The sequence below is a fragment of the Protopterus annectens genome, chromosome 11.part0 (genome assembly GCF_019279795.1).
Source record: "Protopterus annectens isolate FY-2018-M chromosome 11.part0, PAN1.0, whole genome shotgun sequence".
Taxonomy (NCBI): domain Eukaryota; kingdom Metazoa; phylum Chordata; order Ceratodontiformes; family Protopteridae; genus Protopterus; species Protopterus annectens.
Genome location: NC_056745.1, coordinates 441,124,342 through 441,152,220, shown reverse-complemented (window position 1 = coordinate 441,152,220; position 27,879 = coordinate 441,124,342). Strand labels below are relative to the sequence as shown.

Below are 27,879 nucleotides of genomic sequence, written 5' to 3'. Positions count from 1 at the left end.
CTTGGCTGATAAGTGGTAGGCAATTAGCAGCTAAAGGTGAAATTCACTTTATGGCACCTTTACAGTAAAGTACATGGGATAAAATGTATTTATTGTCTTCACTGTCAAGAAGTAAAATAAACAGATGAAAAGCTCAACTGAGACACATTTTAATTATCAGTATATAATCTCCTTCACCTCAGAATGCAAGCACTCTGTAACAAGCAGAAAACCGTAACAAAATGGGTGTAGCATACGAATGCACAGTACTGTCAGCATACAGCACATTAAACTTATTCAGCAACTCTTTCTGCTGTGTTGACAGACTTAGTAAAAATCTCAGTGCAACATCATAAATTCAACAAATTATTTCATGCAGGGGTACCCCTCAAATAATGAAGCATTAATTAATGAAAACATGTTCAACTACCATTCTAGAAATTCAGCAAGCACTTCAACAGCTGTGTGAATCAAATGTTGTAAATAGTGTGTTTGTTAATTCATGAAACAGAAAACAAGCAAAGAGCATTGCACAATACTGCAGCATAAGCAGTCAGAAAAAGTTAGGATTTTTTTTTTTTAACCAGCCTTAGTATCCAAGAAAAACTGCCATGTTGCTGGGGTACAGAGGGAGGTAGGAGAAAAATGGTAACGTATGTGTGAGCCAATTTAAGTAAGGGGTATGAGGAGTGGGTACATCAGGGAGGGGGGTGTACAGGCAGCCAGGACATCAGAAAGAAGAATAAGCAAACCTGTTGGATAGCAACAAGGTAATATAGCAGTACAGCCAAAAAAGAAAATCCTAATCAGCATATTCTTATAATTTTAGTTATGACTTTGTGGCAGCTAACAGAAAATATACATCTAGTCACAATTAACAAAATATGTATTTGAATGGATTTTTAAGGCAGATCATAGTATAAATTATGAACTGTGGTATGTGTGGCTCTAACAGAGAAGTTTGGACACTTGCCTATTGTGATTCAAAAATATGATACCTTAAAAGAAAATAAATTAGTCCATGGGAATGTTTTCCAGTATTACATTATTACATCTAGGGAAACTTGCAGGATTCCTGTTCTTTGTTTTTAAGCTGTTGGTGTCCAAAGCCATTTCTAGTCAAGGACTGGGCTTACATCAGGAGACCTCTGAGGTTTATTTCTGATAGCACCTTGCCTATTATTACAGGTAATGGAAGCTACAGTCCCTGACCATTTTTATTACATTCTGCTGTTAAGTTTTTCTATGATTCTGTAATCATTCTTTGCTGGTCACAAGTTCTGTGGCTAATAAGATTTTTATGTTTATTCCACTATAATCATTTATCAGAAAGCTGTAGAAAATGATGATTCTTGAAGTAAATTTCTTAGTTTAATAAACCTATACTGACTGGGGCTTGTGCATCAGAGGGTATTGGCAACAATGGTAAAGGCTGTTTGGAACTGCTAGGAGTTTAAATGATTCTAAATAAATAAATCCAAACGTTATCTGGCTAGACTATGCTTTTGCATTTGTCTTCTTAATAATGGAACTTTAGTATAATGACATATTCAGTGTTCATTCAAGTGTGTCACTTTTAATCATTTCTCATTATATTCTAGGGATCAAATGTCATAGCTGATACTGAAGCACAGTGAGCGTGCCACATATTTCTGGATATTTGTGCATAATTTCTAATAAGAGGAGAAATATGGCATCCAAGAAGGAAGAGGAAGTGAGTGCAATACGTCTTGAGGAATTTCACAAACATCCTCTATCTCCCGTAAAAGGTATGTTTTCCCCATGTGCCCAGCTTAATGTGTTTATCAGCCTATGTGCTATGATCACAATGTAATACAGGAAAGCTGCTGTAAGTAATAGACAATAAGGTAAGCATTTAGGTGTAATAATGATGCCTTTGTATTGATAACAGATAATCTGAAATGTGTTAGACTAACTGCTGTATAGGTGTCTAAAACTGAGTTAAACTTCCTTCAGAATGTGATTAAGACATCAGTATAGCAGAGAATGGCTTTTCTGAGGTTCTTATGCAAACCTTTTGCTAGGTTGTGAACACGCATCATGTTTTTGGGTAGAATGAAAATGTATTCCCTAGCAAGAAATGAACCAAATTTCTTTTTTCCATGTGGGGCTGTGCATCACAAGCATAGTCTTTAAATAATATCATCAAAGGCAGCATTATAACACAAATGTGACTTAGAAGAGTCATCAACATCAGGTGGCTTGTACAACACTGCACTCCATGGCCAGATGAATCAAATCCATAGAACCTGACTCCCTCTGGGACTCTCAAGTAATCCCAACAACAGGGGTGAATAACAGCCCCCTCCATAACACTAGAGATTAGTAACTGGGACAACCCTCTGCCACCAGTCACAGAGAGTGAGTTGCTTCCCAACAGCCCTGAAATACACAGACACCCCCAGCTGGTTACACTAGTATAATCCTTCTGTTATCAGTCACAGAGAGTAAGTCACCCTCTCGCTCTTTCAAAGGCACAAGTGCCCATGTGCAGACACGCATACACACAGACACACACACACAGACACACACAGACACACACAGACACACACACACACACACACACACACACACACACACACACACACACACACACAGACACACACACACACACACACACACACACACACACACACAAACACACACACACACACACAAGTCCAGAGACCCCTGTGGGAGAGACTGGTGACTGGTATGACCCTTCCTTTTGTCATGCAAACAGACCCCCAGCAGGAGACATTAGTGACTACACAGCCCTTCTTTCACCAGTTACAGAAAGTGGATCACCTTTCACTCTCTCAAGCCCACAGACACCCCCCTAAGCTGACGGAGACTAATAATTAGCATAGCCTTTCTAACCCTTTTATTGCTGGCTGTTCAGAATTTATGAATAAGAATTTTCACACATATGAATTGCCTTGTAACTAGTTTGTTGCAGTCTCAGAAGTAGAGGAAGGCTATGTCTCTAACACTACTCATATTAACCATACAGTGTACTCCACAAGAAAACACTTCCTTTTTGAACAAACTGTTGTCTAACTGTCTAATGTTCATTTTCCCAGTGATATTTTGAGTTTTAGGAAATGTTGTATCTAATTGGCAGAGTCAGTCTGGCAAGTGATATTTCACCTGGAAGTTATGAGATCTGGTAATGTAGGTAAATGATAATGACATATTCTCATATCCCCCACATTTCATGGAACTATGAACTAGTAGATGGAAAGATAGCCTTCAAATATCATAAGTAGCAATTTTTAGGAAATAGATTTTTTAGGTGTAAGGAGTCTTCATCACAGATAAACAATTATTGTAGCTTGCAACACATGATTGGAGATTCACTTCCTTTGGGTCGAAGGTTAGATGCTGTAGTTCCACAATTGACTTTTATTCTATATTTTATTCTTTTCTTTTAACTTACTTTGGTACAGAAATACTCAATTTCATTGCAATGGGGTAGCTTTAAGTAGGAAGTGTTGCTTTGGAGGGAGTTGCCTGTGTGCACTTTTTCTATGGGTGTAGTGTGTATGTGTGTGAGCGCATGGATGTGCATGCACCTACCGAGAAACACCATCACAAATTTGGGGTACCATGTGTCTCTATCCACAGCTGGGGAGCGCTGGCTGACCAGTAGCCTGGGTGCATATTATGTTATCGAACTTTTAAAAGTTCGAACGTCATATGGTCGAAGCCATATGATCAAACTTTTAAAAGTTTGAAAAGCTAAAAAAAAAAATAAACAGAAAAACCTACCTGATCATTTTTAAGCAGGGGGGCAAGCTCACCTGCACCCCCCACACCCCCTGCTCTTTAAATATACCAACTCCGAGATCGCACTACAGTGCAGGAAAGGGAAATCTTCCCATTCTGCACTTTGCAGAGATCTCTGTTGAAACATTCGAACTTTTAAAAGTTCGATCATATGGTGTCGACCATATGACACTCGAACTTTTAAAAGTTCGATAATGTAATATACACCCCAGTAGCCCACCTCTCCCTTCCCTCATAATGTGCAAGACTGTAAACATTGCTCACTGCCTTACCCAGCTGTTCAGCACCAGATCCACTGCTTTGTCCCTCTGTGCCTCAACTAAACTGTGTCACAGATTTGTTGCAATGAATGTATGTCAGTCAGGATCTTGAACCTCTGTGCCTCAGAGCCAAACTAAATGTTGTCACAGCCTCCTGTTAAAGGTAGTTAAGTGAGTTAGAATTGCATGGTTGGATTATAATTATGTGGACTCTGAAGGAAGGATAAAAAATACTTGCTGTTAAGCAGCTGGTACATTATAAACCGCAGAGAAGAGAATAGTGATTGCTCATTATCCGAATGTGGCTCCTTGCATTTGACCCTTTTAACAAATATCCTGCTTGCAGTTTCCTGTACAGTAAATAACTTGAGAGTAGATGTGTCAGAAAGTTTTAGCAGATGCAAGCAATTTCTTTACAGTTTCTGCAACTTTTACTTAGAAATGGTTACATAGTTGAAATCCAGGTAGCTGCTACATAGCATAAGTCAAAATGTGCACCCATATCTGAGTCTGTTTGCTGTGACACCTATATACAGACTCTGTATGGAGAAGTTAAAGTAGATGTGTCAGGATGAAGCTATACTAAACAGTGTAAGAAACTTCTCTGTGTGGAAGATTTTCAGTCCATATATTCCTGGTTAATCACTGTATATTAATCAGATCAGACAATAGTAGTAGAAGTAGCGAACGTAAACTCGTCAAGTCAAAACAAAACAAAAAGTAATAATAGAAAATATATAATTGTACAGCATTACTAAGTATTCTAAAGTAATCCAAGCAAGGCAGGGAGTCTGTTTCCAGTCGAAAATCCTTTATTAAGTACACAGACAAGCGATCCAAGTAAAACAAAAATAGAGTAATAATTTCCTCACAAGCTTTCTAAATAGATATATATATATATATATATATATATATACATATATATATATATATATATATATATATAAATACACACACTTTTTATCAGGCATCGGAGTGGTTTATTGTGCTGTAATGCAAAGTGTTATTGGTACACATGTTAAATTCACATCCCTTCCCCCATCAGTGTGACATTCGAGCTGGCCCTGCCCTACTTAGTAGCTGTCATAATAATATATAACCCTTATGTACTTTAAATAAAATTCATAATGATGTGGTACCTCTTATTTAACCAAATTATTAAGTAGATTATTAAGTCTGTGATTTTATCCAAGACAATATACTACATGGCTGGAAATATATCAACCTTAGATCATTCGGCAATCAAAAAATATATATAAATATATACATATACATTTTGCATGTAAAAATCAATTTCTATTTTCATAACCTATTGTTAACAAAGATTGCTTTCGTCCTTCTAGACTTCTTCAGGTCTGTGTACAACAACCCTAAAAACGTATATAATTGTATAATTAGTTAGTATTGTTATTACACATCATTTTGAATAAAGTGGAAAAAAAAAACAGAAAAAAATAAAAATAAGAAAAAATGTATGTATGATGATGGAAACAAAATATACACTTAAATTTCAGCTGATTTAAAATGGTATTTAAAACCAATTTGTAGAATAAAATAAAATACAATTAGTCATGTAAACAATGTGGCAGTTTACTAAGTTCCAATGCACTTTTAATTGAACAGTAGTAGTTTAGTCCAGGCTTCCTAAAAGAGTTCAGCTTTAATTGCCACATGAGTTCATGTTTCTCCAGAATATTCGGGATGTATCCTTCAAGAGCACCCATGTCTATGCGATCCAGGATCTGGAACTTAAAACCTGTGTGTCTTTTATGAAGAGAAAGGTGTTTGGCTAATACATTATTTTTACACCCAGAGCGGATTTCTGACAGATGACAGGAAATCCTACGCTTGAGTTTATTTACAGTCTTGCCCACATAGAATGCATCACATTCATTGCACTGTGCCCTGTAAATTACTTTTTTAGTGTTACAGTCACCCCCTGCACTGGTTTTAATGATCTTCTTTAAATAAGGGCAATACAAACTATCACCTTGCTGTATAAATATACAAAATGTACAATTAGTTTCACATCTTTTAGTGCTTTTCTCACATGGTCTGGGTTTAAATTCAACAAAACTTCTAATGTTCCTGGCCTTCCTATAAACAAATGATTGGGCTTCACTTAAGATGTTAATCAGAAAAGGGTTTCCTGTGACAATGCCCCAGTTTTCTTCAATAATATTTTTGATACTGTGATAATCCAAAGTGTATGTCAGGATGCAGCTATTTTTGCATTTGTTATTCTCTGTGGAATTACTTTATTTTTATTTGATTAGAAAATTGCCACATTGTTTAATTGACTAATTGTATTTTATTTTATTTTATTCTACAAATTGGTTTTAAATACAATTTTAAATCAGTTGAAATTTAAGTGTATATTTTGTTTCCATCATCATACATACATTTTTTCTAATTTTTATTTTTTTCTGGTTCTTTTTTCCACTTTATTCAAAATGATGTGTAATAACAATACTAACTAATTATACAATTATATAGGTTTTGACCTGAAGAAGTCTGGTAGGACGAAAGCGATCTTTGTTAACAATAGGTTATGAAAATAGAAATTGATTTTTACATGCAAAATGTATATGTATATATTTATATATATTTTTTGATTGCCAAATGAACTAAGGATGATATATTTCCAAATGAACTAAGGATGATATAATTCCAGCCATGTAGTATATTGTCTTGGATAAAATCACAGACTTAATAATCTACTTAATAATTTGGTTAAATAAGAGGTACCACATCATTATTAATTTTATTTAAAGTACATAGGGGTTATATTATTATGACAACTACTAAGTAGGGCAGGACCAGCTCGAATGTCACACTGATGGGGGAAGGGATGTGAATTTAACATGTGTACCAATAACACTTTGTTTTACAGCACAATAAATCACTCCCATGCATGATAAAAAGTATATATATATTTAGAAAGCTTGTGAGGAAATTATTACTCTATTTTTGTTTTACTTGGATCGCTTGTCTGTGTACTTAATAAAGGATTTTCAACTGGAAACAGACTCCCTGCCTTGCTTGGATTACTTTAGAATACTTAGTAATGCTGTACAATTATATATTTTCTATTTTTACTTTTTGTTTTGTTTTGACTTAAGACGAGTTTATGTTCGCTACTTCTACTACTATTGTCTGATCTGATTAATATACAGTGATTAACTAGAAATATATGGACTGAAAATCTTCCACACAGAGAAGTTTCTTACACTGTTTTGTTTATGGATCCACTACACTTTAGTGGGTTGTTTTGAGACTTCGGGGATACCACGGAGGTTACTTGTTTGATGAAGCTATACTAAGTACAGCAGTAACCGAGTATTTTAAGACCTTAAAACATATAAAATTAGGACATAAATTTAGAGCAAATCATACACAACAGTACTTTTTCAAATAAAACCTGGTAGAGATACATAAGATAGCAATATGTCAAGCAAGATTTTGTACTAATAAGAATAAATGTAGTGAGAAAAATAATCCAGGTAACCAGATTTGAATAGTAAATAGACGAGATCCGAGAAAGATTAAGAATACGTTTGCCAGTTTAAAATTAGGTTAAGTGCATTCCTGGCAGGCTATTATTACAACTTTTAGTAACCAGTTGTTTTCTGTGTCTGCCTGGGAAGCATACTGAAGCACAAACAGTGAAAACAGGGTGCCTTTCCTAATGAGGATGACATTTTATGCAAAGTGCTTCAGGCATAGGCAGATGGAGAAGACTTGTATTAAATTTCTCAAGTCATGCAATGGACTGTATAACTCCTAACACTATAGCATACTTGTAGCAGAAATAATGGATTAGGAGTAGTTAATCAAAGGGAATAACAGCACATCATAATACACGAGTCATATTCAAGGCTCTTTCATTCTATTTAACTAACTGGTAAAACAGAGCTGCTACCCTAAGATTTATTTACAGCAGAATACCATTGTCCCTGTCATCTGTCGTCACACAACAGAGATTAATATAGTCTTTCTTGAACCACATGTGGTTGCTGTCAACATACAAATTTATAAAAAAATCTCTCACACTTCGTTCTGTTATATGTTATCAGGAAAAGATATTAATTTATAAGGGTCAGCTTTTCCAGATAACTTGGCATTTCACAAAAGTCTTAATTTAGAGTCTCTTTTTGTAAGCATAGCCTTTCTAAGGCAGGAGATTTGAACATGATGTCCAGACCTGTTTATAGTTCATGCTTTTCACCTTTTCTGTACAGCCTTTCTAGTTTTCATGTTGGGCTTGTATTCTACTTTTAACAGAATTTTTTAATAAATGTATAACCCTGATGAAAATAATACATATTTTATTGTATTCCTTTCACCACTGTCATTACAGATTTTTAAACATTTGGCAGCCACAGTGGTTTAGTGGTAAGACCACTGCTTTTCCACTCCACATTTCAGTCTTGACTTCTGGTGTTTGTGTAGAATCGGGTTCCCTTCAACAGATAAATACCCTGATAAGGACTCTTCATTTCCTTTAGCTGTGTTTTATTGTAGATACTTTTCCCTTTTCTGGACAACATGGGATTGTGGAAGGCAGATTCCCCATAAGGACAGACATGGTAAGTGCCTTTTTTTGCTTAGGTGCAGAACATACTTGTAAAGACTGTTTTGTTTGCCAGGCCTTTGTCCCTATGACCCTGTGCAGCTCTCTCTGCTCTGTCTACCTTGAAAATCAAAGCCTTACGCTTCTTGCTCAAGGAACCATGTCCTTGGAATTTACCTGCCCAGATGTCCTCCCTTCCTTAAAGAAGTACCTGCCCAGATGTCCTCCCTTCCTTAAAGAAGTAGTAGAAAAAACTGAAACTGGAGACGTATGCTGTCCAACCCCTGCCAGACATCTCCATTCTACCTAATGAGGAGACTGCAGACCATCTGGTTCAGACACCTGCTTCCGCTGTTGAGACCACTCCGGAGGCTGATATGGGACAGGAAAATTGCATCTTCACATGGGATGAGCTGATTAAAAGGGGGAACATAGGCTGATGATTTTGGAAGGGCCTGAGAAGATTTCCCCAAATTCTTGTTCGGGAGGAAATCCCAGATTATTTAATAGAGGTACATCAGGTCTCTGATCCCCTGAGATTTGTATGAGCAGACCTTCTTGTTAGAAAAAGCAGAAAACTAGGCATATGTCTCCAATTGCTAAGGTCTCCCAGAAAGAATGGCAAGACTTTGTTCAAGGCCTTTTTAAAGCCCTAATGGTTTTGAAGCCTCTTCATAGTTTCAGTCCCTTCTCATATAGGCATTCCTTCTTTTCCAACCCTCTCTAAAAAGGACTAGGGATTCTTCTGATGAAGAAAGTTTAGATTCTAGTGAGGAGTCTTTAGCTTATTCCTCTCAAATTCATTCTCCTCTTGCAGTGGAATTTGATGGGGTGGATTCTTTTTCAATGACTCCCAAATGGAGGAACTTTCCTTTGGGGATACTAGCCTTAAAATAAAGCAGCATTTTAAATGGGAAATTTCTGATGTCTGATGTTCATAACTGGTATTCTGATCTACTTCAAATGGATTCCCATTGACATTCTGCAGTTCTTTCTGTTCTTGAAGCCCAGTTAGACATCTTTAAGTCTGTTTCTCAGGTTTCTGAGTCTCAAATTCCTGCTCAAAAAAAAAAAAAAAAAAAAAAAAAACAGGTTTTACACAGTTACTGAGACTCAGAAACTTCTTTTATAAGAATCTTTCTCTTTTGGCTGACAAGCCCACTAAACTTCTTGCTTCTCCTAATGTCTTGCCTACTAATAGAGAGAGCAGAGCATGGCTAGGTATGTTAAGAAAGCGTATACATCTGTTACTTTAGTTTTTAGAGACATCAACTATCAGACACATAAGAGTAGACATGCACTTTTCTCCTTTCCAAACTAGGGGATGTCTTAGCTGATATGCCTGATTCGGACAAGTCCTCAGCCCTTTCCTTGCTCAGTTCTGCTTTCAAGGTAGCTAAACATTCAATCAAGTGTAGCTATGATGCTTCTTCAAGGGCAGCTGCTTCAGGGTTAACCATTTGGATTATTCCTAGTCCTTTCCAGAGGATGTCAAAGCTAAGCTGTGGGATTTCCAGCTAGATACTCAGACTTTGTTTGGTTCTGCAGTTGCAGATCTCTTTACAGGGCAAGGGGAAAGTTTATGCAGGACCTTAAGATTTTCATTCCTTCTGTTCCTAAGTACCAACAGAACTATCTTTCAAAAGCAGGTCCTTTTGTTTATTGACATCAAAGATAGTCCCAGAAGGGTAAACGTTCTTCTAAGAGGATTTTTCCTGAGAAACCAAGTCATGACTCCATGGGGAGGGCAAAAGTCTTTCTTTCCTTATAAGCCTGCTTCCATGTGGTTATTTTCCTCTTCCATGTATCCAGTTTTCCCTCTCTCAAAGACTGCCTATGTCCTTTCTCATTTGCAGAGAATTAAAACGGACATGCATTCTGTCTATAACTCACAAAGGCTACAGAATTGTGCAGAAGTCTCTTTTTCCATTTTAAGTATTCCTTGGCGTCCACCTTGCCAGTTGCCTCATTTTCATCTGCTGATTCAATATCTTCTATCCCAGGGTACTATTCAACCATTTCCTCCTTGCCAGAGGGGCAAAAGTTTCTATTCTAGGATGTTTCTATTTTCCAGGAAGGTGGATTCTTGGATGCATATCTGAGATCCCTCCTTTCTCAATATTTTTCGAAAGTTCCCGCTTTCAAAATACAAACTCTTCAAATCCTGTTTCCAATGCGTCTACCTCAACTCTACCTCTCCTCTTTCTGTGCTTTCAATATTTCTAGCTTTACACTACCTCAACTCTTTCTGGTCTGTCTAGATTCTGAAGTTTGATTCCTGGCATAGCATTTTTTTTTTTTTTTTTTTTTTTTAAAGTAATTTTATTGGTTCTAAGTATTATTTGTTCACTGTTGGTCTCTTCCTACTTATAGTTGCTAATCACCATTTTGCTTAAGTACTCTCCCAATAGCAAGAAATACTGCAACAGGAAGGATGTAGTACAGTTGTGTAAGAACTTGGGTCTGTATCACATCATCAAACATGTATAAGTTTGAACGATGTAATATCGAACCCAAAAGTCTGAAACCACACAATAACGAACACACAGAACAGCAATTTTTTCCCAGAGAAAAAAAATCGCTGTTCCCTAACAAAAAGAAACAAAAAAACACATAGACCTTAAACTAAAACTAAAGTTAAATATACCAACTCTGAGATCGCTCCACAGTGGAGGAAATATCAAGCCCCGAAAACGGCCCAGCAATTTTTTTTTCTCTGGGAAAAAAATTGATGTGCCGTGGCTTCGCTATTTTTGCATTTCGGACTTTTGAGTTCGATATTACATTGTTCGAACTTATACAAGTTCAACAATGTGATATAGACCCTAAGAACTTACTATAACAGTAGATGTCCTACTTATCACTGTTGCAGTATTCTGTCCCTCCGTCCTTCTCCCTGTTACATTTCCTTTTTTCTTCTCTAGCCAAGGCAAGTTTTTTTTCCTTTTTTTATTTTTCTTGATGCATATATACCTTTTTATTTTGCCCATTGTCTGCTGCTCCTTTTCTTCTGGGGCAATTCAGTTCTGTGGGTTTTGTGCATGTATGTCATTTATGTACCTCATGCTCTTTGGATGTAGGGCCTATGTCTGACATACAGTGCAGGGAAGGGATGGGCTTTGGTATGCTGGCTGGATGTCTGGCTACCCCTGGCAGGTTATCCCAATAGTAAGGAATACTGCAACAATAATATGTAGGACATCTACTGTTCTAGTAATTTCTTAAACAACTGTACTTTCTTCCAATATCCCCATGCAGGTATATCTGGGTTTCCCAAAATAATCCGATTATCCTCTAAATAAATACACATACTTGAACGTGTGTGTGTGTGTGTGTGTGTGTGTGTGTGTGTGTGTGTGTGTGTGTGTGTGTGTGTGTGTGTGTATATACATACATATATATATATATATATATATATATATATATATATATATATATATATACATATACATGTATTTGTACAATACATATCCTAGCACACACTCAGACTATACACATATCTACCCAATCCATCTATTCAGTTTTCTATAAACCACTTATCTTGTACAGAATTATGAGGATGCTGCACCCTATCCTGGCAATCAATGGGCACAAGGTTTGAAGCTCATTCTGGTCAGGGTGCCTGTCCATTTGGAAGATTGATAGTCAATATACTACATGTATTCATACAATAAAATTTACTTTGTAGCCCAGATCATGGCTGCAAAGGTTTCACAGACCAACCCACTTGACCAGTTAAGAAACAAGATGTATGTGTTCCATTAGTCATCAGATTAGACAGCCTTAACTGCATAACTAATGTTAATAAAATACAAGGACAGTATGAAATTAATAGCAATCTGACCTAGTAAGGGCTTTAACAGGAGTGTTCCTGTAGTTTTGAAGGTAGTATGCACTCATTAATGTGACGGAGCTAGAGCTGGTTAATTTGATTCTTTGCTGGTGGAAAATAAAGCACCGTCTGACTATGCAGTGCTGAATGTAGTCCTTTGTTACATGTCACATCCTGTAGCTGTGTATTTAATGGCCTGCTGTGCAGTTCCTGTTCCTTTTCTCCTCACTTATCCTGCTAGCCTAGTCAGTTTGTCCATGTTGGTACTTTCCTATTCCTAGTATTGCAGGCTATTAGCATTTCTTCACTTGGAAAGTTCCACCTGTAACAGAGCAAAGGTCATCCAGGAATACTGGGACCCAAACATCTCAAACCAACAATTCCTGTAATCTTTCTTAGAGTAATCAGTTTTTGAGTTTTGTATCTTTCTTTGCAGGTAGGGTCCCAGCTACCTTTAAGTCCATTAATAATCTATTCATTCTTAGGAAGTTGGTTATCATTCTGTCCAAATGATAGCCCATTGCTCTTCTGAACCTGCAAAACTTAGGCAAACTCTTTTTTTACTATGGTAAGCAAATGTCTGTTTATTCTTGATTTCTATTTTCATTGCTCCATCTAGGCCTCACATTCTTTGCAAACTGACATTCTTTGCCTCAACTCTTAAAACTTGCAGTTGCTTGAGGTAATTTATGAAGTGTTGTTTTAGTGAACTTAGTTAACAATGACCTTGTTACACACAGTCATCCAGACATCTGGTACATCTAATTTTCTTCCATCGAGCAATCATTTAATTTAGTAACTGCTGACAAAAAAAAAAAAAAAAGTGTGGGGAATTCTGCAAAACAAATACAAAAACTATTCAAATGATCTGTAACAAAATATGCAGATTTATCGCACTACCCCCTAGAAATGAACACCACTGCCTACTTTGAAAAAGCCAAATGATTACCTCTGAAATAGAAAATTCTCCTGCTAGGCTCCCACGTTTAAATTCCCTCAAACCAACACAGCCTCTCCCCTGGCTGGTAAGCTCATTCTGAAAACACTCTCTAGTAACCTAAAAAATCAATATCACTCTGGTCCCGTACAGCATTTACCAAGCAATAAACTTTGATGTACTAATCACAGAGTCCTCTCCCCTTGCACCCAGGCTGTAGAAGTCACTACTTGCTCATTTCAAAAACATTATGCCATATACTAGTGCCTGCTTTCAACTAAAAAATAGCATCTTGTTATGAAGGCACAATGTCATTACTTAGAATGAAGTTACATTAAGTACATAGCCAACATACCATTATTGCATTATTTCTTTCTCTGTTGTAACTTTTGCCTGTAGTACTTCTGCTAGCCTCAGCTTCGCCATGATAGACTTACTCATATCACTTTAATCCCGTTTGTGTTCAAATCTTATCCCTGCTTTTAGTGTTTGTAATCCACCTCTCATGCCTATCCCACATCCTAACGCTGCTGTTTATTTTTGTAAATATGTACATATCAGTTACCTTCATGTCACTATTTGTTTGGCTATATTTTATAAATACCACAATATATTGGGTTATTTTTAGTCTATGTATATTACCTGTATTTCATGTAAAGCTTTTTTTAATAACAAAAATATGCGTATGCTTGGAATAATACTGTTTTTTTTCTGTATGCTACCAGGCTGAGACTGAAATTGGTCAGTGGTCTACCCCAGTCAACAAATTCAAGCAAATTAATAAAAGTCCTTTCTGCTCCCATATTCTGTCTTGTGTAATGCATACTCCATCAAGGGTCAAGCACTAGAGATGCTGTTTTCCCTCCTTTATACATTTTGCATTCTTCCTGTCTCCAACACCATCCACTATTGTGAATTACCTCTCAATAAAATCACTTTCTTCACATTGTCCCTGTCTTTTCTGTTCAAGCTGATTTGGTTGCACTGACTAATGCTACCAAAAATAAGCATGGGTATTTGCCAGTACTACTCCCGCCAGTGCCAGGGAACCATGCTAAAGGTAGGAAGGGTCTGTGTGCTTCTATTGGTCAGTGTGTGATCTACGGCTGTTGGGCTTGATTGTGTTCAGAAGCCCACCTTGGGTTACCAAGCATAGCTTTGAGTAAAAGCTGCACATAAGACTAATCAACCTGACAAAAATGAACTAAGGATTGCTATACTCATTGTAGGCTCACTGACAGGATGCAGCTTGTAGTTTCAATCCCAGTAATTTTATCTCTGCCCTAAAACACTGCTACTGGAATATCTCAAACAACTGCCCTTGGATGAGGCAGTATTCTTCTTTAACAATACCTTTCTTGATATACTAAACATCCAAGCACCACCTAGAAAAATTAGAGCTAAATCCAATTATGCACTCTGGTTAACCAAAGAAACTAGATCCCTACTCAAAGCCAGAGATGAGGCCTGGTTACAATTCCATAAGAGCAAAAGCAGCACTACAAAACAGCATCTCCTCGATCTTTGGAATAAAGCTAAAAGACTAATTAAAACTGGCAAATCCAACTACTACCACGATATTCAAACCAAATATCAGAATAATCCACGAAAATTCTAGGCCGCAGTTGATGACTTATTGCAACCTAAAAATACTACTCCCACTCCAAAACCAGCTAGCCAGCCAATTCAATACATACGTCTCAGAATCCATTCAAATTCTAGCTAACACCCTGACCATCTCCAATCCCACCCCCTGAACCTAACCATAATATACTCCCACAAAACACCAGCAGCCAATTCAAGTTAAATCCAGTCCCCACCCATTACATCAAAAAACTACTAAAAAAACTGAAACCAGCCACTCTAGCTGCTGACAATTTCCCAAAAGAATACCTACAAATTGCAGCAGAAGCTACCTCATACCCTATAGCCATACTCATAAATAGATCAATAACAGAAGCATATGTCCCCACTATCTGGAAGCTATCCCACATACTGCCATTACACAAAGGTAGGAGCTCCTATGAACTAACAAACTATCGCCCCATAGCCATTCTTTCACCCCTGTCTAAAATCCTTGAAAGAGTAGTACACGCCCAACTCATGGTATACCTCCTCTCACACAGTCTCCCATCTCATACCCAGCATGGCTATCGTGCTGCACATAGTACCACAACTGCCCTACTGTCCCTTACAAACACAGTCAACCAACACAGAAACAACTCCCAATTTGTATCAGCCATGTTCCCTGACTTGTCAAAAGCCTTTGACATGGTCAACCATAGCAAACTCATTACTGTCCTTTCCTCCCTTAACCTCAGCCATACTGCTATTAACTGGTTTCAAAACTGCTTAACAGACTGTCAACAGACTGTACATTGGCAACAATCCCTGTTCCACAAAGCTCCATCCTTGGACCCCTTCTATTCTCTCTCTCTTTACCAATCATCTTCACTCCGCCACTTCCCATACAACCATGATTCAATGTCGATGACTCAGCCATGATTTTCTCTGCCTCATCCCTCAACAACCTCCAAACCATCACCCAAGATGACTCCTTATCTGTAGAAACCAGGTTAACCAACTCCCAGCTTATATTTAAATCAAAACAAAACAAAACTACTGCTCTTCTGCCCAACCAGGAATACCTCTTCCTCTGTAACCTTCCACATCTTCTCCAATAACAAAACCATGATCAGTCCAACTGTCCATACCAAAATGCTAGGGGTTGTAATTGACAGTAACCTAAAATTCGATGTTCATATAGACAAAACCATCAAAAAGGTTCAGAAGAAACTTGGCCTCCTATACAGTTCTATACAGAAATAACCAATTTCTAACTAGTAATATAAAAGTCACAGTTGCCAGAACGCACCTTCTCTCAACTCTCCTATATGCATCCCCAATCTTAACCAACCTACATAAAACAGACCTTGCCAAACTTGAAGCTTGTTATAATAAAGTCCCCAAATTTGCCACCAATGCATCTTACAAGTCATATCACTGTCTATCCCTCAAGCAACTCAATTGGCTTGAAATCACTCCGCTCCTACACTTTAATCAACTAACATTAGCTCATAAAATCCTCCACCACCCAGAAAACAGCCAGCCCCTGAAAGACATCATTCAACCCTCCACTGCTTCAAGATCCATCTGTTCTAGTAATAAACTTCTTTTGCAAGTCACCAAAGCAAAAAACTCAGTAGATGAATCCCTTTTCTCCAACTATACTTCCATGCTTTGGAACAGCCTACACAACTCTCTAGTGACCATTGTCTCGATAGTACAGTTTAAAAAGCTCCTAAAAACCAATCTTGCAAACTCCGGCTCTGTTTCTGCACCTCCCCAGGATAGGCCACTCCCCTACCCCACTCTGATTCTTCAACCTCCTTTCTAACCCTCCTTCCTTAATTGTAAAGGACCACATGAGTAGCATTGAAAGAATGCACATAACCCTCGTAAATAGTATAATTCACTACATCTGCCAAACTAGATGTCTCTGCTTATTTAAATGTTGTCATTGTTTCATTTTTGTGACTTTGGAATGTAACTACAAATACCCTGAATGTATTATATTCACAATGTTGATATCTTACCTACTGTTTTATTGTTGCAATGTACATTTTTACTACCTTCTTGTTATTATGTTACTTTATTACTTGGAGATTTTCTCCCCGGGCCTCCACTGAAAAAGGACATGTGTCCAGCTGGATTTTCCCGGTAAACAAATGTAAAATAAATAAACTGTAAGTGGAGGATATGATGGTGAGCATCCTTTGTATCCAGGATGCAAGCTGGAAGGCAGTACAGCAAAGTGTGTGACAGGAGAATGGCAGGTGTACAAAACAGTGGTGCAGCCCACACTTCCAGTCATTATCAACCCCCTTTTTCCATTTTCTGCTTGAGGTCTGGGTGCCATGTCAGCTGTTGCCATCTTTCTCAATTCAATTCAGTACCACTTACTACCTTCAACAGTCATGCCTGACCATCACAGGTCTTCTCTCACACAATCCATCTATTAGCTAGACATCCTCTTGTCTTCTTCCTCCCTGTCCCAAATAATTTTCACCAGATTGTTTTCTGCTTTCCTGCAAATGTACCAAAAAACACTGTAATCTGCTCTGTTTGACCTTCTCTGTAATTGGAACTATGTGGGGCTCTGCTCTAATATCTGCATTTCTTCACCTGTCCCGCAGTGTGCATCCTACCACCCATCCTAGACACTTCATCCCCATTACCTCTAACTTCCTCAAATGCTCTGCCTTTACTGCCCAAGTTTCTGTACCACATGGTAGTACTGGTTGCACCACTGTTTTGGACACCTTACTTTTCAGCTTCTTTAGCAGTCATATACTACCTCTAACACTCTGTCACTTGGCTGGAGCCCGTGATTGTAGATTTGACCTCTTCATTCAGACTTCCTTTCTTCTCAACCACCCCTCCCAGATGCTTGAAGCTGTTAACCCATTCCACTAGTTGCCCTTCTATCTCAGTTTTCAGCTTCTACTGATATCCCCCATTTGCTACCAAGGCAATTGTCTTATCTGTACTCCGTTTCATCCCATGTGCCTTCAGCAAATGATGATGAGATGGAATGCAAAACTGAAGTTTTTGTTCAGAGTCTGCCTTTAATGCCACATCATCTGCATACATCAGCTTTGTTGATCTGTCCCCTCTCACCTCTTTGGTAATGAAGACCATCACCAGTTTGATCAGTAGTGGTCTCAGAGATAAACCCTAGTGCTCACTCATTCCCACTGGGAAATACCTCTGTGAGTCTAAACACTGTTGAAACTGGTGTCACTGGGCCTTGTACATATCGTGCACTAATTCTACAAATGTTTCCATTACTTTAATCCACTGCAGGACTGTCCAAATGTGCTTTCTTGGCACCTTGCCATATGCTTTCTCCAAGACTAGGAATGCCCTGTTGGACACTGTTCTCATTTCTATCTTCTTCTCGACTATCTGTCTCACTGCAGACATTGGGCCGGTTGTGCTGCATCTTGATCTGAAGTCAAACTGCTCATCTCCCATCTTACTTTCTACTACTCCGGTTACTCATTTGTTGATCACCCTCTCCAAAACTTTCATACTCTGTACTAGTCAAAGTTGTGACTGTCCCCTTTGTTCTTGTACACTGGCACTAGAATGCCTATTCTCCAGTCATCTCAGGTATGCCTTTCTTTCCATACTGCTATGAGTACCCTCAGTGGTCATTTCTCCTCTAACTCAACAAACATCTTGTTAATATCTGCCGTGACCTCATCTGAGCATGCTGCTTTCCCTGACTTCATTTTTCCTTCTTGCTTTTCCTACTTCTAAGGTGGGGTGGTTCTTTCATCATAGGCAAAGTCTTGGTAAATGCAGTTTCTGTGGCGTTTTCTTCATTCAGATACTGCTGGAAGTATACATTCCATGTCCTGTGGACCTCATCTTCAGTGTCTCTACATGTCTTATGCTGGATCATGTTTCCCTTTATAAATGTCAGATGGGGAGTTTCAATGAGATCTGGGATGATTTTGGCCAAGGTTGCACTCTCAGCTTGGCCCTTATCTAATTTTGGAAGGCCGGGCTCTAAATCTGGAAATTAATATTTTCAGTCACACCAGCACTAAATTTCTTCACAGTAACCCAGAGATTTGTTAAATTAATTATGATTTCATATTCGGGATACAGCATTTTACTCAGCTCCACAAATTTCTTATCACTTATTTCTATGGACATAGTCATTTTCCATGAAATAAGATTTTCCCTGTTTTTCATCCCACATTTTTGAACTTGTACTTCCTAAGAAGAATCAGAATATAATTATATTAAAGCTGTATGCACTGTGCGCAGGCCATACTGGGCCTCCACAGTGAAGTGCCAGCTTGGTTTATTGTACAACTGGAGAGGGAAGGAGACACAATAAAGCCAGAAATGGAGCAAGAGTCAACAGAGGAACACACAAGGGCAACATGATGGAATGCTAGGTTGGGGGAAAGGCCATTTTTGGGGGGAGAGTTAGGTGCCCATTTTCCATTTTTTTTAAATGCGTAGAGGGTAGCAAGGGGCATGTGTGGCGAGGAAGGAGGATATATGGAAGGTAACATGAACAGACAAGCAAACCTACAATGCAGATAGAAACTGACAGGAAAGGTAAGGATATGAGGGCTGGGGGGGGCAACATTGGAGAGACAGGAAAGGTAAGGATACGAGGGCTAGGGGGAAACAGTGGAGAGACATAGAGTGAGAACAACTGATGTTTAGGAGGACTGGACAACAAATAGGGATGAGGAACAACACAAAAAAAGGGGAATGCAATGATGGGGATAGGAAAGGATATGGCGGGCCTGCCTACCTGGCTTAGAGGTTAACTCTCCCAGGTGCCGGTCATTTCCATGGCTGACATCATGGCCAAAAACTGCCTCTGGTGGCCCAATGGGATGGGCTGGCCATTTATACAACTGTCAACATCAGAAACAAATACTTCCAGGTGCTAATGTGGGCATTCATTTGCTGACCCACTTCAGCTGTGACAATCTGCCACACCTGCAGCCTGATGACTCTGGGGACTCCCTCTGTCCCCCTTTCTGAGAGGTGGCCACTGAGAACAACTGCAAGCTCTTCATGTCACCTTCCACAAAGTTGCCTTCATCTCCCTGTAGAGAGGCAGCACCGGTGACTGTGGGTGATCCAGCAGTAGGCATTTTTTTGGTTTGGACCCAGATGGCCACCAAAGCACCTCATATTGCACCACTGCTGACCCAGTAGGAAGAGGGGAAAAATCAAGAAAGATAAGAAAAATGCCACAGACTTGTACACATGTGCAGTTTAACTTTATTTTAGTCAGACATAGTGATCTACATACTACACTTACCCCTTGATAGCCTGTCACATATCCTTTATCAGGCATCACAATTAAATACAATCTCCTATGCCATTGAAAAACAAAAGAAGAAAATACAGTAATCAATACAAACGATCTGACAACAGAAGGCAATGATAGCAACAGTTGCTATTCAGAATGTACAGTGACAAAACATATGCAGCAATGCTTAGAATAGTAAGTTGAATCCCTCTCCATATCCTCTGCCGGCAGAGCAGGTGGAGTAGTGCCTCTGCAGGCCACTGTACCTATGCCAGCATTTCTCACCAGAGTGGGTGATGTTAGTAGCATCACTCAGCAACATGGAAAACAGGTGCCAGGGGCATCAATCTTACACATACCAATCTTATACATGGTGCTGTCATATTGCCTCAACAGACACATCCTACAGTCCTTGTGCAACATATGGAGAAATTTTTTTGTCTCCTGGCTGCACTAGGTGGAAGTCCTACTGCAACTTGTACCTAAAGAGGCCATTTGCATTCTACATGTCAGAATGAGGAGTAAAATGGTAGCCCCATGCACACAGCTACATGTACTGTATGCCATGTGACTTGCATCATTGGGAAGCAATGTTGCATACTATAAAGTATCACTAGCACTTACAGACAGACAGTGCTATATTCGTTGCAGTATCTTTACATGCATGAACTGTGCACATGACCTCTTAGCCCAGACTATGAGGCCTGTTTTGGTATAATAAAAATGCATCACCATATTGTGAGAGAGTGTTATAAAGAACAGTTAAGAATTTTAATAAAGTAGATGACAGAGTGCACTGAGGCATAGGCATACTGACAACAGACAGGACAACTAATAATGGATCTCATGACTGTAAAGTGTGCATTGGGGTGCAAGGAACCAATAGAAACAATTACTGATGAAAAAAGTGCTTGACATAACATAGCACAAGACATAGCAGGTGACTGTCATGCTGAGGTGGAGCTCACCTTGACAAGGAACAGGAATCAGGGGTGGGGCTCACCTTGACAAGGAACAGGAATCGGGGGGAGGACAGGTTACAGTTATGTTGCTGGTGGGAGGGTACTCACCCTGACAGGGAACAGAAAACAAAGCCAATACCGGTTACAGTCCTGCTGTGGGGTGCGAATCACCCTAACAGGGAAGAAGACTACAAGGGTAGGACAGTTTATTGTCCTGCCATGGGGAGGCACTTACCCTGTTAGTGAATAGAGAAAAAGGGCAGCACAGGTTACTGTCCTGTTGTGTAGGAAGCAACAATGTGCTAATGCTATTGGGGGTTATAGGGCCTCTTGTGCATAAGTCACAATATGTGTTGTCAGCACAGTGCTGATTGATGGCCTGTTGTTGCCTGAAATATGGCACAGGGTTTGAATGGTGACAGAATATTAGCAGACCGGTCTGTGGCCACCAGATGAAAGCATGGGAAAGTGCTGAGACATTGATGACTAGCAAGGACAGACATGCAAACACACAAACACTGATTCACATGTGCAAACCTCAGGTGTACACTCCTTGTCATGAGACTGAAAGAAATGCAGCAAATGGAAAGGTTTACAGCGCCCAGAGACAGAGGTACTGCTACAGCATTATGTGCATATGATCTGTGTGTCCTTGAGAAGGCCAAAGCAGACAAGGTCTTCTGGGACAAGATGTGGCAAAGAGTGCTCTAGGACATCAGTCATGTGGGTGGCCTTACTAGGATGGTAGTACAGGTGTATTGCAGTATACAATACTGCATGTCAAGAATAGGGCACATGATATTACCAGACAAAGGTCCACAGAAACTGTGTATTTTCTTAAACAGCCCTCATCTCTTTTTACAGAGAGTGATGAAGATTTGGAGCTTAGGTGGTAAGAAACTGTCTTAAGATGTTCATATGGGTTGCAAATTTTAATTGAGTGAACTAAGTGTAAACTTGCACTGCTGGTCTCTAAAATCAAGTCAGTTGCAGCAAGATGCGAGTGTAATCATACATTGCTGATCTAAATGGAAATGCATCCCTGTTTTGGCACCTATGTCTCTAATGGACACAGACAGTCTGTACATGGTTCATCTCCCAAACCCCTGCTTGTAAATGTGTCATCTTCCAAACCCCTGCTTACACTTATCAAGGGTATCAGAACTTGTCAGAGATTTGGGATGCATGGCTAGGCTTAAAAAGTCCCTTGTGGTCATTAGCCTAGTAAACACCTATGAACTTTTATAGGCCAGGCATACATTGCCTCTCAATAGCCTGTAGGAGACTGAATACAAGGACAAGTCTTTGAGGCAGTCTGTACTGGACTTGTTTTCCACACCCTGTATTCTTTTTGTGAGGAATATCTGATGATGCTAAAGTTGTTGCATATGCCTGGACAGGCACATTCCATAGGGGGTGTTATGAGAGTAGAGTACAACAGAACAATGTCCTGTTGGGATCTAGATGGACACACCCTTGCTTATAAGTTGAGCAACATATAGAATGATTTCCTCACTACAGAAGACACATGATGGTCAGATAACAAATCACTGTCTTCTTGCGCTCCCAAATCCCTGACTACAGAGTCTAGTCTTAGGTGTGTATTGTCAGTGTAGTAGATTCCTGGAATGGCCATCTTTCTAAAGATAATATGATGCACTTTTTGGCACTGTGTGTTAAACCATGACTCTGGCACTAGTTATTAGTTTGTGTCAAGCCTTCTTGGAGGATAGTTGTGCCTTGTGGATATTCAACGACTGTACCCAATTTACAATCATCTGCAAACTTGGTCAACCAGTGGCCCTTGATGTTGGCCCTGAACACAGAGAAATGGATGCTAAACAGGAGCAACCCCAACACTAAGCCCTGAGGCGCCCATCTAGTAAATGGCCTTTTTGTGGTTGAAGACCCTGCTATTCTAACTTCTTGGGTCCTGTCTGTAAGCCAGCTAACTATCTAGTGGGTGATAACAGAGAGTTATACGTAGTTTAGAGAGCTTATCTACAAGGCATGAGTGAGGTATTCTACCAAATGCCTTGACCAGGTTGAGGTAGGCAGTATGAACCTTTTTTGCCCTTATCCATTGCTTTGGTTACCTTTACGTCTGTCAGGCTGAGTAGGCAAGACCTGCCCTGACAAACCCGAACTGATTCAGTGTTTGTGGGTTAACTATGTTGTCATATCCATGATTATTCTCTCCATAGCTTTGCATATTGGGCTAGTCAAACACATGGGTTGATAATTCCCTGAGTCCATGGATTGCTCACCCTTGTGCAGTACAGTAATTGTTGCAGTCCTCCATTTGTTTGGCACAAAGCCTGTTTGGAGGCTGTGACTAGCATTTCTAGTGGTAATGATAGTTTGTTTCATGCTATTAAGGAGGCATCCTGGAATATTATGGGGACCATGCAATGCTTGGAAGCTCCTTGAGCACCTGCTCTCTAATGATAGCTGGGGGAGTTATGGATGCGAGTATTTCCTGAGGGGCATCTAGTGAGAGGTGGGTGGGAATTGGTGATAACTTTGTCAGCCAGAAGATTTGCTATAGCTTCTGGCTCCATATAGGTGACAACATTTAAAATTAATTCAGTACATTGCTATGTATTGCCTTTGAGGTTGTGGACATAGCTGAAGAAAACTTTGTGATTGTTCTTGGCCTGGGAGAATAATTTTACCTCAGATTTGGCTTTGGACAATTATCCCCCCAAGTTGCTTGCTTAAGTTGATGAAGTTTTTTTTTTTTTTTACCTTGCTGCCATTGCACCTCCTAATTTTTGCCATGTATTTCCTTTTATTATACAACCTATTGATATTAGGATTCTACCAGGGTGACTTGTTTTTTTGAGTTGACCCAGTGCTCAGTCCTGGTAGGTACAGTTAATATGACTATACAGGTTTCTATAAATGATTTTGCATAGGCAGCAGTGTTCTCATGGTTTGCAGGGGCTTAAAAGTTTGCCAAAGTGTCACTTAGTAGTAGAATGCTTGCCCTAGATTAATTCCTAGAAGTTCCAGGGTTAGCCAGTGTCCCTGGTTTTACCTTTTCATCAAAGGATGCAGATTTATGATCTGATCTGATCTGACTAGCAAGGACATTACACTATGGAAGGTTCAATGTTCCACCAAGGATATTTGTGCCCATAGGGGATATACAGGCTAACTGGTCCAAGGTGTTTGCATGTGCAAAATCCAGGAATATTTGGGCCTGCATGTTAGGGGTTGTGTATGAGTCCTGGTTTATATGGGGGTAGTTACTTGTCCATGAGTATGGTATTAGGTTGAATGGGAAGCACCTTTAGTACATTTAAGTATGTATTATGGTTTTCATGGGTCATAGTGGGGGGTGTGGTATAGGACTTTGTTTAAGGTAATTTGGATGCAGAGCTCAAGCATGTCATACTGGCCAGTCTTGAGATGTGTTTGGCTCTAATATAAGTAGAGACACCTCCACCGTTTGTCTCTTCCTGTTCAGCATGTGGTCTAAATGTGGGGAAGGCATTGTAGCCCTGTATTGCTGGGGTGCTCTCTGCAGCCTTAAACCACATCTCAGTAACTGCACAAATATCTACATTCTCTAGGGTGAAGAGAGCTTGTTAGGAGTGGAGTCTCTTGTTTAGACATTGTGCAGTAATACCTTCAGATTTTCCTGTGCTGGAATAGTCAAGCTGTTTGGATTATAAATGTATCAATGCCTAAAAAAGCCAGTATGCGGGCAAGGTTTTAGCCAATATTTGAAATCCCAACATCCCAGAGTGGACAGCGGCAGGCCATCCCAGGCAAAGTGGCATTGTCTGCTGATAAATATTGTATCCCCATCAAATGACACCATACTTTAAGCTATTTGTTAAAGTCAGTTATTTTCTGTTCATATTGTGGCATCTTCATAGGAAAAGGTAGAATGCTGCTTGATGCTAGGCTTATACTGGCCTGGGGCATACAGTCTGAGAGCTTGGTCATGTCTGTCTCTTCATGTAATCCAGGGAGGTGTATTTCAGGTCATTTACACCCACATGGGCTATGACTGAGTCATAACAGTAATTGTGTTTCAACGACCCAAGTACATGTGTGTTCTGATAGATACTGGCCCCTGACAGACAACTTACTGTGACTTTCTCCTTACTTTGCCTGATGAGTGGGACATCAGTATGTCTCATAATGGAGTCTGCTATGACAAAAAAATTGGGTTGTGTGGTAGAGTGCCTTATGGGCTTAGAAGCTGAGACAGCATAGGATGTGGCCATATGTGTTGTGCTGGATATTGATTTTTGTGGAATGCCCTTGAGTTTACTGAGGACATTATTTACTAGTACAATGTCTTGGAGTTATTTGTGGTTTAGGGAAATTACATTTAAGAGCTTCAGCATATGTGGGTCTATAGATCTGGTCCATATTATGTGAGGTGGCAGTACTGTCTCTTTTTTACTGTCAACCTGGTTTTATTGTAAATCCTTGTATGTGAGAGCTTTGCCTTCAGTGAGATTATGTAACTACATATCTCACATACAGTATCTGTTTGTTTAAAAATGAAGTGGCTGTAAGTAAACATGAGACACTTGCTACATTGCCTGAGGATGCCCATTATCCATCAGGCTGGTGCAGGGATAGCATGGAAATGCATGTCCTTAACTATGGATCCTTATTTCTTGCCCTATAAGGGGGTGTGATACAAGGGGAGTTTAGACTTGGCTTCTTTGGCAGCTGTAAGAGCATCAGCTACAGTCAGGACTATCCAAGACCAAACTCAAGTGGGGAGGGGCTCCTCAGTGCACAACTAGTTGCTCTTTGCACAACTAAATGCTGCGGAAATTCCAGGGGTAGCTTTATATGCAAAATTTAAATTCTGTGTGTACAGATGACCCTGCAAACCACCACTGAATGAATAGCAGTGACACACAATTGAGATTTATTAATGGAGGGAGAGAAAACGCTGAACAAAGAAAATAGCCATCTGACCAATAAAGCAGTCTTACTTAAAGCCTCCCTATGTGATCCCCAGCTCAGACAGACCAGGTCAACATCTTCTCCACTAGAAGAGCAGTCTCAGGCCTTCTTAATGTAAAACTAGACTACGGTTAGCCCAAAGTGAATTTAAACAAGACAGACTAACTAGAAACATACACTTTCAAAATGACAACAATGCAGAGAAACTAGTAGCTAGGTCAGTGAAAAGCACATCCCTTTACAGTGATAAAGGGTACAAAAGTACACTAATTAATAATTAGGGAATACAGTAGCAGTACTTAAGTATGAAAAATCAGTTTAGGTACTTATCTAGAGTTTATATCCGTCCGTCGAAACGGCTGAATATCGAATACTAGATGTTCGAACTGTAAAGTTCGAACATTGGTAATCGCAAAGCCGCGGCCCACCGAATTCTTTCCCAGGGAAAGAATTCAGTGGGCTGTTTCTGTGGCTTTGCGAGTATCAGGACTGTGGTGGGAAGTTACGGGTCGGGTTCAGGTAAGTGTGCAATTGTGTGGATATTAGGGTTAGGGCATGGGTTAGGTGAGTTAGGGTTAGGGCGTGGGTGAGGTGGGTGTGCGATAGTGAAAGACTTCAGGATTAGGGCGGGATAGGTGAGTTAGGGTTAGGGTGCGGGTCAGGTGAGTGTGTGATAGTGACAGACCCTAGGGCTAGGGTTTGGGTTAAGTGGATAGGTAATAGTGTAGGTACAGTTTAGTGTAGGGTTAGATGTAGGATTTTGAGTGTATGTGTGTGGATTGATGTTGTTTTGGCGTGTTTGTGTTGAGTGTATGTTTCTTGGAACAGCGATTTTTTTTTTTTCCCTGGGAAAAAAAAAATCGCTGTTTTAAGACTTTGATGTTTTTTCAGTTCATGGCTTGAAGTTCAAACATATAGTGTTCGAACTTCAGACGTTTTGATGAACTGATATAGACCCCTTATCTATCTTAGGACTGCACTGGATATAAGCCAAGTGTCGGTGAGCTCTATGGACTGTATTTCCATACCTGGTTCAACCACATATCTGTTCTAAATACTTCACTCATACTGTTTTGAGGTGTTGCCATTCTTTGCCAGCTCCACCTATTTGCTCTTCTTTCTGAGGTGCTACAGCCCTGAGTACTTCCATGAATTCCTGTACTTTTTCTCCAGTCAGCTTTGAGGTCTTCAGCTACTTTTTCTTGAGACCTTCAGCCTAGTCTCTGATGACCTTGGAGCCATCTCAGAGCACTGCTTGCAGTTGCCTGTGGCTACCAGTTGTGTATTCTGTGGGCTGCTTGGCAAACCATTCTCAGTTAATCAATCTCTGATTCTACCCCAGTGCCCTTTCCTTGCTAGCAAGAAGTTTATCTGAGTTGCATGTTGGCCACTTATCTATATGATCGTGTGAATGTCTGTCTGACTGAACCACGTAGTGGCCACCATCAACTCATTGCCAGACAGAAGTCGAGATTGGCCTCTCCTTTTTCTGTAGCCCCACTCATGTGGACCCAGATAGTCCTCATATCCTGTTCCATATGTTCTGATATGAGCATTTAAAATTAACTCATGTTGTCCTGCTTTATTTGTAGGTGCTGCAACTGTTACCTGAATGTACTCTTTTCTTTGTTATCACAGCCTTGCTGTGGGTCATAGACTGTGAATAATGCTTGTTCTTTATGTTGGAGTCTGATTGCCATGAGTCTGTTTCTAATTCTGATGACATCCCTTACTATCTTCTGAAGCCTCTCCC

General features: G+C 39.6%; 1 protein-coding gene across 1 annotated transcript in view; it reads left to right on the top strand.

Moving 5' to 3' along the window:
- Positions 1–27,879, top strand: part of SVOPL (SVOP like) — a 716,183-nt gene that overhangs the window by 257,722 nt on the left and 430,582 nt on the right. Inside the window, exon 2 of the mRNA XM_044087938.1 lies at positions 1,581–1,748. Coding sequence (XP_043943873.1) covers positions 1,670–1,748 — 79 coding nt within the window. The 5' untranslated portion in view covers positions 1,581–1,669. The remainder of the gene's footprint in view (positions 1–1,580; positions 1,749–27,879) is intronic.